At 37.0% G+C, this 12,044-nt stretch overlaps 1 protein-coding gene across 1 annotated transcript in view; it reads left to right on the top strand.

Moving 5' to 3' along the window:
• The first annotated feature begins 6,140 nt into the window (after nt 1-6,140).
• Nucleotides 6,141-12,044, top strand: part of ERGIC1 (endoplasmic reticulum-golgi intermediate compartment 1) — an 81,396-nt gene continuing 75,492 nt past the window's right edge. The window contains exon 1 of the mRNA XM_070933964.1: nt 6,141-6,221. Coding sequence (XP_070790065.1) covers nt 6,202-6,221 — 20 coding nt within the window. The 5' untranslated portion in view covers nt 6,141-6,201. The remainder of the gene's footprint in view (nt 6,222-12,044) is intronic.

The raw sequence follows: 12,044 nt of genomic DNA, 5'->3' as shown, positions 1-12,044 counted from the left end.
TGGAAATCATCTTTGTTTCCATCTCATTCAAACATTGCTTCATAGTTTATATTTTGCTCTTTAAACTCACCTCATTCTTTTGAGAGTCTCATCAACTCTATCCAGCCATGATATTCTCAGTTTTTCCCTTTAACCCACAGCTCTTCCCTCACATACTGTATAATAGTTATTTTGCAATTTGATTCTTATTCACTCTTTTTCTATCAAATAACCACCCAAACATATGAGTTAGTGGTTGTTGTCCACTTTTGTGTTCAATTCACATTCTTTCAGCAGCCATACATTTTAAAACTTATTTCTTCCTATTTTTACCAAAAGTACTTTTAGATACCTAATTCCAATGGCTTTTAACTCACTTTTATGTATCTCCTACCATTCCCAACTCTTGCTTATGTATAACATAGGCAAAATAGAGCTCATGCAAAAGGATGTTTTTGGCAAAAATATAGAAGTTTTAATCTATAACACTCCACTTCCCTATCAAACAGAACCACTTTGATCTTTGATACAGTGAGTGAATATGAATCTGATTAATCTATCATACAGTCTATCTCACATTTGCTGTAAATCATTTGAGCACGCAGCTAACAACTAGGGCATCATCTGCACACATAAGTGCACATACATTTTATCTACAATCACATATTTATCATCACAATAATTTCTTAGATAATTTAAGCAGAAATACATTAAATAATCAAAGGGACTTCAACACATCGTTGCTTTACTTCCTGCTGAACATTGAGTCATTTCTTAAATGGTTGCACTGTGTATCAGATTGCACTCTCTGTTCTCTTTTTGTAGGTTTTAATTGTAGTTTTCAATTGGTTATAAAGGTTGAATTTGGTCTTTTTAGCTTGTGACACTGAGTGTTACATGCAAGTGAGAATGGCAGCCATATAAATTCAATAAATAAATAAATAAGCATTCTATTTATTCCAGTGATGGGTTTCAAAAATTTTTACTACCGGTTCTGTGGGTGTGGCTTGGTGGGCGCGGCAGAGGAAGGATACTGTAAAATCTGCATTCCCACCCCACTCCAGGGGAACGATACTGTAAAATCTGCATTCCCTCCCCACTCCAGGGGAAGGTTACTGCAAAATCCCCATTTCCTTCCGTTCAGCTGGGACTCAGGAGGCAGAGAATAGATGGAGGTGGGGCCGATCATAGGTGGTATTTACCGGTTCTCCGAACTACACAAAATTTCTGCTACCGGTTCTCCAGAACTGGTCAGAACCTGCTGAATGCCACCTCTGATTTATTCTCATTATTTACTCACTTATTATACCACTTTCACTGCATTCAACAACCAGTCTTCAACTCCATGTTCATTCCATAATTCAAATTTATTTACTTTGTCATACACATTCTCTAAACAAACAAATATGACACTGAGTGTTACATGCAAGTGAGAATGGCAGCCATATAAATTCAATAAATAAATAAATAAATAAGCATTCTATTTATTCCAGTGATGGGATGAAGACCTGCTGAAGATAAAAAATCTGTGTACTTCCCCTGTCTGGCATAAAATGGCATTGTACTTCCTAATTTTGCATATGGTCATCCCTACTCCCTTTTTTACTTGTTAATCCCTTGTAGCTTCTGTTTTCACTCTTGCCACATCCCAATAATTAGGAGATGCAGGCAGTACACTGAGAAATATTCAGTATACTGGTGGTTGCTATGTAACGAGATACAGTGTAACAAAAAATAACTCTAATCTCTTAAATATAATGAATAATTTGTGTATTCACAAAGGTATTCCCAGAATACTTTTGTAAATTTAATTATTGTTGATGGTTTGTAGTCGGAAAAATAAAAAATAGAATAATAATATGATGTACAATGCATACATTTTAAATGTGTTGCTTAATATTTCTAATTGGGCCACAGGAAAAGGTTTTATATCGCTGGGTGATTTTGGACCAGTCATTTTCTTTCAGTCCAGCCCACCTCATAGGGTTGTTGTTGTTGTGAGGAAAACAAGAAGGAGTCTTAGATATGTTTGTCAGTTTGTCAGTCTATGGGGCCCTTAATGCTCTCTGAGCTTGGTTGATTTCTTGCAGATGTTTCATTAGGAAACTAGGTAATATCATCAATGCTAGAAAAGAATGAAATTGCTCTCATATATCAGTGGCTTGCCCTTTCAGTATTGATGTGAATAATCGTGATCTTTGATTAGACTGTTGTTTGTTTTTAAGTTGGTAGTTCCTTAATTGGAGTATTTTTTACTTCTTGATTGTTGGTCTAGTATTAATTTTGGTGTTAATGTCTGCTCATCAGCTGACTGCTGGTGAGAATATGTTTTGTTCTTTTTGTTTCTTTTTTGGCTTTTTGATTGTCTCTTTTGATTGGTAGGTGGATGTTATTTATTTCTATGTGTGTGTTAATGGCCTACTTGTCTGACTGCAGACTTCCATGAATTCTCTAACATTTTTTAGACTTGGCTTGGTCTAAGACCACGATGGCGAACCTATGACACGCGTGCCACAGGTGGCATGCAGAGCCACCCCATATCTGTGGGTATGCAAGCGTTGCCCTACCTCAGCTCCAGCGTGCATGCGTGCGCTGGCCAGCTGATTTTCGGGCCTTCTGGGCCCACCAGAAGTCGGGAAACAGGCTGTTTCCGGACTCTGGAGGGCCTCCGGAGGGGTGGAGAAGGCCATTTTCGCCCTCCTCAGGCTCCAAGAAAGCCTCTGGAGCCTGGGGAGGGCAAAAAAAATGGGCCTACCTAGCCCACCGTGCCAAAACTAAGGGGAGGGTGGGGGGGGGGGTCATGGGCACATGCGCAAGGGGATGGGGCTTATTGAATTATGGGTGTGGGTACGCGCACGACCCCCCCTGCTCCCTTTTGGCACGCGACGGTAAAAAAGTTAGCCATCACTGGTCTAGGATGTTCAGTTTCGCAATTGAAACTATGGTTAAGTCTGTCCATGTTTTGCCAAATTAAGGAGTTTTCATGTCTTCTGACTGCTAGTTGGTATTTGTGGATGCTCATCACAAGTCTTCTGCCCCTTTCTCATACAGTTGGTGTTACAGTCCTTATGCTGTAAATGACTTTTTTTTTCTGCCACTGCTGGGTTTTTGATGTATGTTTTGGAGGGCTTTAGTTGGTTTGTGTGCTACAATGCCATATGGTAATCTGTTGGGGATGTTTTTCATGTATGGCATTATCCTTTTCCCAGCTTGTGTTGTGCTATATCGGGTTGAGTGCTCAGGTACTTTTTGATGAAGTTTGTGGATATCCATTTTGTTGGATGATGTTGTATTGATGATCTGTTTCCTATTTTGATGTTCAGGGTTGCACAATGTGTTTGTGCACATCTAAATAGGGTTGTTACACAGCTCTTATGGGAGGTTGGGTCGTTACTTTAGTGGTGCACTTAGTCGGTGTGGGTAGTTTTATGATAAGACTTGTGTTTTTAATTTGCCATCACTGTCTCTGCTGATGAGGCTATCCAGGAAGCATGTTGTTTTAATTTTCCCTTATTTTAAATGTCCACACTAAGCTTAGGCAAGAGCAGAAGAAATACTGAGGGGCTCCTTGTTAGAGAAAATTTATTTCTCTATAGCTGTGCCTATTAACGGCTTTTGGAATGTACAGATACATAAGCCAATCAGAGGGCAGCTAATATGTTTGAATCTCCCGGGCCCTCCCCTAACTGTCACAGTTAACAGTATAAAAGGAGATTCTTAACTGAAACAGTTTGCTCTTTACCCTGCTCTGGCTCTGGCTCTTCAGTTTACTTTTCAGTTTGCTCTTCTGTCTAGTATTGTATTGTCTTCTAGGATCTTCCGTTAGATAACTGTGAGCAGTTTGGAAGTCCGTTAGAAGAGCAGTTCTGTGGTATATAATAATATTCTTTTGAGGAAGAATAGTCATAGATAACATATCTTAGAGAGAATAGATATATATATAGATAGATAGATAGCTGACAGGATAATTAATCATAGTAACTAAGTGCTGTTTATTAATTGTATATATATTGTTATGTTTTTATTGTGTAAATAAAAATATTTACTGTTAACTGCTTCAAAGGCTCATTTGTTTAAGTAGAATTTCATAGAGATAAAGGTTCACAGTTCATTGATTTATTAACCTCCACAACACTCCTGGTGTTCTCTGTGCTTTTGCAGATGTTTCATTACGCAAACTAGGTAACATCATCAGTGGTCACAAGTACTGATGATGTTACCGACTTATTTATTTATTAGAATTTGTCAAACAAAAACGAGAACAAGAGTAAAAGAAAAAATACGACAAGGACGATAGGCACATTAGTGCATTTATGCACATCCCCTCTACTGATCACTTAAGTATGAGGTAAGGTCCACGGAAGTCAATTTGCGACTGAAACTATGAAAATTTGTAGCTGAGACAACTGGATCAGGTAGAGCATTCCAGACTTTGACAACTCTGTTACAGAAATCATATTTTTTACAGTCAAGTTTAGAACGAGTTTAAAGTGGTTGTTCATGCACCCATTATTGTGATTAAAACAAAAAAAGTCATTTACAGGTAAAGCTTTACTACGTATAATTTTGTATGCAATACTTTGGGTAATGAAATGTCTGCAAAAAAACAAGCAAGCTCAGAGAGCACCAAGGACCACCAAGGAACTACAAATATTCTCCTTTATTAAAAATTACTGATTTAATGGGAGTTATATCAATGTTAATGAAGAAGCACATGCACAGAGGGAGAGAGAGGTGGGGGGAGAGACACAGCCTTATTTGTGAAATTCATGCACATGGTTCTACAGCCATATAATCTAAGAGAGTTTATTTTCAGATTGATGTCTCTGTCTTCTGTATATGTCACCAGCCACAGCATAGGCAAACTCAAATAAACAGGGCAAGCTTGGAAGATGTGGGGAGACCTGGTCTAGAGAATTGACTTAATGGATAACGTCATCTGTCAAGGACCTAGAAGTACTCATTTCAAAAGATCTAAGTCTCAGAGCTTATTTTGCTAAGTTTTCTCTCTGGTAACGTTATACTCCAAACTAGGGCATATAAAACCTTTGCCGACCTATACTTGAATACTGCTCACCTGCCTGGAACCCTCACTGTATTTCAGACATCATTACTTTAAAGAGGGTCCAGAGATATTTTACTAGTACTCAAATCTTCAGGTCGAAATTAAATTCCCTATTGCACCAGGCTTGAAATTTTAGATCTGGATAGCCTCGAACCACACCGTCTACCTTCCAACCTATGCTTAGTTCATAAGATTATTTACCAAAGCGTCCTATCTGTAAATGAGTACTTTAATTTCAACCGTAATAACACAAGGGCTATCGATAATTCAAACTCAATGTAAATCGCTCTAATCTTGATTGTAGGAAATATGACTTCTGCAAGAGTAGTAAATGTCTGGAATACCCTACCTGATCCTGTTGTTAGTCTCTCTAATCCCCATACCTTTTACCTTGAACTGTCTACAGTGGACCTTTCATGTTTAAGAGGTCCCTAAGGGGGCGTGCATAAGCGCACCAGTGTGCCTATTGTCCCTATCCTATTGTCCCCATTTATATGTAATTCTATGTGTTTATGGCTATGTTTTGCCTATTTATATCCTTTTATTTGTGCCAATTTTTTTCATGTATCCTTGTCTATGTCTATACTGTTACTTCTTTCTTTGTATTTGTTGATAGATAGATAGATAGATAGATAGATAGATAGATAGATAGATAGATAGATAGATATAGATAGATAGATTTATTTATTGGTTCGATTTATATGCCGCCCTTCTCTGGAGAATGAGGATAAATAAAGTCGCTTGTATCCTTTTCACAACTCCGAAAGTTTATTTCGAAAGTCACTCCCCGCCTATCTTTTAAATTATATTCTTAAAACTCCCCTTTTAAAGTTTAATTTCCCGACCCCCGTCTTTCACCCCCCCCCAAACCTTCCAACATATTATGGAGACAAGTGCCCCTTGAACAGCTCTGCAAGTTCTCCACTGAGTCCCTTGCAAAAGCACCCATCCCTCCCTATTCCCGCGCGCCCCTCGCCGGTCTCCTTTAACGCGGCGGCGGAAGCGTCGCGGTGCGCGGGTCCGCCGTCCAATGAGTTTGTGCAGCGCATCCTCCGACTTGGCCGAGCTGGGTCCGTCACTTCCTGCCCTAGGAGCCGGCACGACTGAAGCCGAGATTTTGGGCAGAAGGGGGGCGGGGACGTTGCGTTGCCACCAACATGCCCTTTGATTTCAGGAGGTGAGTGCGGCGACCCCCGGAAAGGGGTGTGTGTGAGCGAGACCCAAATGAAAGAAAGGCTTCCCGGCGCCTGGCCAGCGTCTGGGAGACTCTCCTCCCATCACGCCCCTTGGATGCTGGGATCAAAAACGGTGACCTTTCCCAGTGGTGGGTAGCCCCGATGCCTGGGATGGAAGCGTGCTTCTCTGCACAGTGAGGACGTAAGAGGAAGCGGGTGTTGATCAAGCCTAGTAAATTGATGGGGTTGGTAGGATCGAGCGGTGCCGATGGGAAGAAAAGAGGCACGTCGCGAGGGGGGCTAGCTAGCTGACCTTTTAGCCCCGTGGTTTACTTTCCACCCGCAAATATGATGATGAAGTGGGAGTAAGCGGCACGTGGATCCAGGTGTGGATCTGGCTTGAAGAAAGAAACCTGGGATTTCCAGCGCCACTGTCAACCTGAAGGAAAACCTGGCCATGACTAGAAGTATTAGAAATGGCCCATTTGTTTCTGAGTCTCTACTCTTTGAGTTTTATTCGAAGGTTTGGCTACAGGTAGTCCCCGATTTACATCAGTTCGCTTAGTGACCGTTCAAAATTAACAACGGCACTGAAAAAACTGACTTAGGACCATTTTTCACATTTGTGATCATTGCAGCATCCCCGTGATCCCGTGATTTACATTTGGATGCTCGACAACTTACGTTTATGACAATTGCAGTGTCCCAGAGTCATATGATTCCCTTTTTGCGACATTCTGACAAGCAAAGTCAATGGGAAAGCCAGATTCACTTAACAACTGCGTTATTAATTTAACAGCAGCAGTGATTCACTTAACAAATGTGGCAAGGAAAGTCATAAAATGGGGCAAAACTCACTAAACGTATTTCTCACTTAGCAACATAAATTTTGGGTCAGTTATTGTACGTTGAGAACTACCTGTATTTAGGATTTTGAAGGATGTGTTATATTGACTATCAAGTGTCTTATTTCTATGCATTTCTGGCCAGAAATCATTTTAATTGGGTAAATCTGTATAAGCTTGCATCTAGAACCATATAGATATGGGTTGAAAGGGAAAGCTGAATGAGCAAAAAAACTCATAAATCCAAGACACAACAGGATGCATTTGTATGCCGTGCTAAGCCCTGATAAATAAACTGGAAAGCTAACATGGTGTACTGATTAAGAGTTACTTTAGCACTTTCCCCCCCAATTTCCTTTTGCTGCTATTTTTCATTTTGTTCTGATTCTATGTCCTTCATTCCTGCCTCCCTCATTTTGCTTGTCTTACCATTATTATTCGATTTTTATCACACTCTTTTTTTTATTGTGCTGTGATTCTTACGCTTTTTTAAAAAAATTGTCCTACTGTGGCCAATTTATTTTATTGTTACAATTTGATCAACGATACAGTCATAAAAGATTCTCAGAGAGATCAATTAAAAATATTATTGTATTGCAAATATACAAGAGTACAGCTTATTACAATAAATAACAATTTATTCCCTGGTAGGTGGTAGAAATCTGAAATATTCTGTTTATTGTAGGAAAGTGAGCTGAATCACTGAGGTTCCCAGATGTTCTAATAGAAGTCTCTTTTTGGAGAGCAGCTTCTGATTGCTTCTCTCTGTGAGTCAAAATGTTCCACAATCAAACCTGAAGCCTCAGTTGTCCTTTTATTATGATAGTGTATTTCCCATAGTATTGTATGTCATTTCATTTACTGTATGTTCATTTCATCCTGAAGGGAGAAAAACTTCTGAAATTGCCCTTCTAGAAAGAAATGTGCTTTTATTATGTAATAATAGGTGCGTCTAATATTGTGAGGTTATGACATAACCAAACTCAGAAATAGCAAGTTTGAAAGGAGGGAGGGTGTGGTGGACACAGAATGGTGGCATAAAAGGTGTGTAGAATTTAAACATAGTTCTAAACCTATTATTATATAATCTTACGTTACTCTTCCCTGGGTGTGTGGGAAAAGGAAATCAGAGGGTTTTCTTAAATAATTTGTGCCTCCTGAAATAAAATGAAGTGAGGAAACACTCACAAGACAAATAATTAATGAAAGGATATGACAATGGTAGTTGATGTACTTGTAATTTGATAGAGAAATACGGTATAAAATATTTGACTCTTTGAATCCAAGTAATAAAATTTACTTGGGAAGCTGTCAAAGTACATTACATGCCTTAAGGGCCTAACAGATCTTACGATATTTAGTATAAATATTTATGCAAAGTTGGTTGAGAAGGAAATGGTATATCTTTTAGAGCTCTGAAATTTTGCCCCGATTGAAAAAGATAATGATAAGCCACAATACTTTTATGCTGTTTAAATAGACTGTTAATTTGAAAGTACGTAATACTGTACTTTCAAAGATTGCAGATATAGCTTCCTATAGATTTATTTTTAATTTAATTTTCATACCATTTTTATAGATTATAGACCTCTAATTCTGCTTTATAATCAATTACTGTCATTTGAATTTCCTCTTTCTTGGGGAACTCAAATGACAAACAAGAAAATATACAGTTTCATCTAAATTCACCGGTATAGTGAATATAGTGAAACCTTGATTTAGTGGACTTCGATATAATGAGCTTTATTTTCCATAGACCAAATATTTGCCATGGTACATATAATTTGCATAATGGTATCATATGCAAATGGTGTATATCATTTGATAACATGTTTTTGTATTTAACAGATTTTATGAAAAAAGAAAAGGATGTTCCCTCTTCCAAGTTAGGCCATTAAATTAAGGTTAACTGTGATAATTTATGTGATAAGTGTACTATGTTATCTAGGAATAAAAGAAATAGCCTTATACGTAGTTTGCCAGTCCACTCAGCAAGTGACTTTTCAGAACTTTAGACAATATTGTCAAAGCATACCTGAAGAAGCCAGTGACAGCATCTGGGATATTGCTGACAGATTTCTGTTTTATAGAAACAGTTTATTATGTAAAATTACGGTAGCTGCTACTAATGGATAGGCTATTTCTTTTTTGCTACATTATTTTCATGAACTGCCCAATATGAAATATTTTCATGTGCTGTTTGAAAACTCCCATCAGCAGTAACAAACTCAAAATTAGTCATTCCAAGTGTGTAACTGCTTAATCTAAACCCACTCCATTTCCTGCAGATGGGTTAATCTATATTCTCACTACACTTGAATGTTGTTTTCAGCAATAGAAGAAAAACAATTGAAACCCACAGTCTTAGGGAGGAAAAAAAAACCTTCCATCATTAATTAGTATAACTTTTTGCAATATAATGAGAAATGTGCTTCTTCATGTGGATTATTTGGAAGCAATGTCTTAAATTACTACAGAGCATACTGTATCATTGATCCTTTTTGTAACCTAGAATGATAAGAATTAGCATCTCTGTCTTTCTTTTAAAATCAACTTTTTAAAATCAGTAGTAAAACAGTGAATTTTTAATATTCTTGTTCCCCCTCCAAAAAAAAAATCAATCTTATTTTCCACAAGACAAAGAATGCACAAGTGGAACTGGATGTCCTTAAATCTATATAACAATAATTAATAGTCCAGATATAATCTTTACCTAGTTGTGCTTTAAAAGGACTTAAGATGCAGAGCAGTGTATTGAGGACATGTGGGAATGAGGGAATAATGCCAAATGGCACACCAAGTAACTACCTTATCTGCCAAGTCAGGATCAGAAATTGCTTACAAATTTAAACAGTGTTGAACTTTAAAATATTTATTAAGTTTATATTTATGTAAAAACATTTAATTAAAGTAAATATAAACTACACATATGTTTGTGGCTACATATACCAGAAGTAATACAAACTCTAAGCATGGACTAATTACAAAGACTTAGCCTCAGTTCTCTTACACACCCTTTATTTATTTTATTGATAGAGACATAAGCCAATATTGCAAACATCATTAGAATAAAATCCTGGAATTCTAGCAACGTCTGAACATGAATTTTAAGTTCTTCATTGATAATGTTATTGGCTTGCAGTTACTTTATCCCAAATGGAAAAATAAAACCTTGTCTACTTCCAGTTATTAATAAAACACTTGATGGCATAGTCTGAATATGTGTCAGTACACTTTGTATACTTCCAAATGTAGATAGCAATTTCTATCTACAAGAAGTTTCAAGATTCTAGATTGCATAAGATAACCTGAGTAAATGAGGCATTGGTCATTGTAACATACTGGCCAAAACATCCAATACGATCCTTATCATCTGCAGAGAATGCTTCACATGGTACTATTTCAATTAAGGTTAGTAATCTAAAGTCCAGTTTCACTATTTTACTGATAAAAAAACCCCAGTGTATAAAAGCCATAGTTGATCAAAGCAATAATGGGTAGGAGAGGTCAATATGTATAAATAACCCCTGCATATGGAAAATGGTAACTTGTAAGGAGTAAATTTAAAGAACATGAATTAACAAATTGAAAGGAAAGTAGGCACTGTACATTGTATATTTCTGAAACTAAAGGGAAATAGATATTAATGAAGATGACTTGATTAATTGAATGTGTTAAATCTGTTACAGCTGTCTACTCTATGAAGTTTACAAAATCCAGAAACAAAAATGACACATACACAGGCAGCCTAGTATAAAACAAACAAAACAATATCTCAAACCATACAGATATGATAGGAGTCAATAAATTCACATTTATTGAGGAGTCTCAATAAACTCATTAACCCCAGGCCTGGTAACAGCACCAGGTTTTAAACCCCAGGAGAGTAGAGTCACAGAATCAAGATGATGAATGTATGCAGGAAAATTAAGCTATTAAGTGTATCAATGGACTTAAATGGATGTCAGAAAGTATGAATTGTAGATACACATGAAAGTCAAAATCCAGTTGTGGGTGACAGTGCCATATTGTATTCCAGTGAAACTTAATAATGGAAAAACAAGGAGTAAGTTGTGGACAAAATTATCAGGGAAACTGGATGTGAGAACAGACTAAAAAAGTCTATAAATATGATATATCCATTCAGAGACTTATGAAAAAATGGTCATTGACTACCTGCTGAGAAAAAGTTCTGGTTTTTTTGAATATGTTAATTAAGCATGTCCATTCCTATGTAGACCCAAAAAAAAGGAATAACTCAAATATGTAATGAATATTGTTCATACTGAAAGATTGAGAAAATTAGTAAAGGATATGATAGTAATGAGAGCTCTAAATGTGGGATAGAACATTTCTTTAGTACTGTCATTTTGAAATAAAAATGGACATGGAAGAAAGGAAAATCAAAGAAGAAAGAAAGGAAGAGAAGTTACAAATCCTGTGGGAAAAATGATTTAAGATAGATTTATCTCTAGAATAACTGAAAAATGAAAGCTGCTTGGAACAGAGTGAAAAGAATTATGTTACAGAATGCCACAGAAGTATGGAATTAGAGCAATGAAAAATTTGAAAAAGATACTTAATGGGATGCCGATTGAAAAATGCCATGAATGAAAAGTAATGCTTTAAGAGAAAGATTACTAAAAATGAGGAGGAAAGATCTTCTATAAAGAGAAATATTAAGATATATAAATATTGGCATGATAGTGGATAGTAAGCGGGGGCGGAAGGGGGTGGAATATGTGTTAAAAGAAGCAAAAGTGTTTAAGAGTCAAGTATCCAATCAAATAATGCCAGCATATCCAGAGTGTCATAATGGTCAACACGTTCAAAGAAGTCAGAATAATACCAATGTCAAACTATCACAAAATATTGTTAATTTCACATGTTTAGGATCATCCAGTGTGGCTTTAAACTCCACATGGAAAGGGAGATGCCAGATATTCAAGCTAGTTTTAGAAAAAAACGAACAACAAGAAA

This window comes from Pituophis catenifer, unplaced genomic scaffold (assembly GCF_029215685.1).
Source record: "Pituophis catenifer annectens isolate HBS135680 unplaced genomic scaffold, rPitCat1.0.hap2 SCAF_2, whole genome shotgun sequence".
Taxonomy (NCBI): Eukaryota; Metazoa; Chordata; class Lepidosauria; order Squamata; family Colubridae; genus Pituophis; species Pituophis catenifer.
The sequence above is the reverse complement of the archived record's forward strand: the minus strand, read 5'-3'. Positions and strand labels throughout refer to the sequence as shown.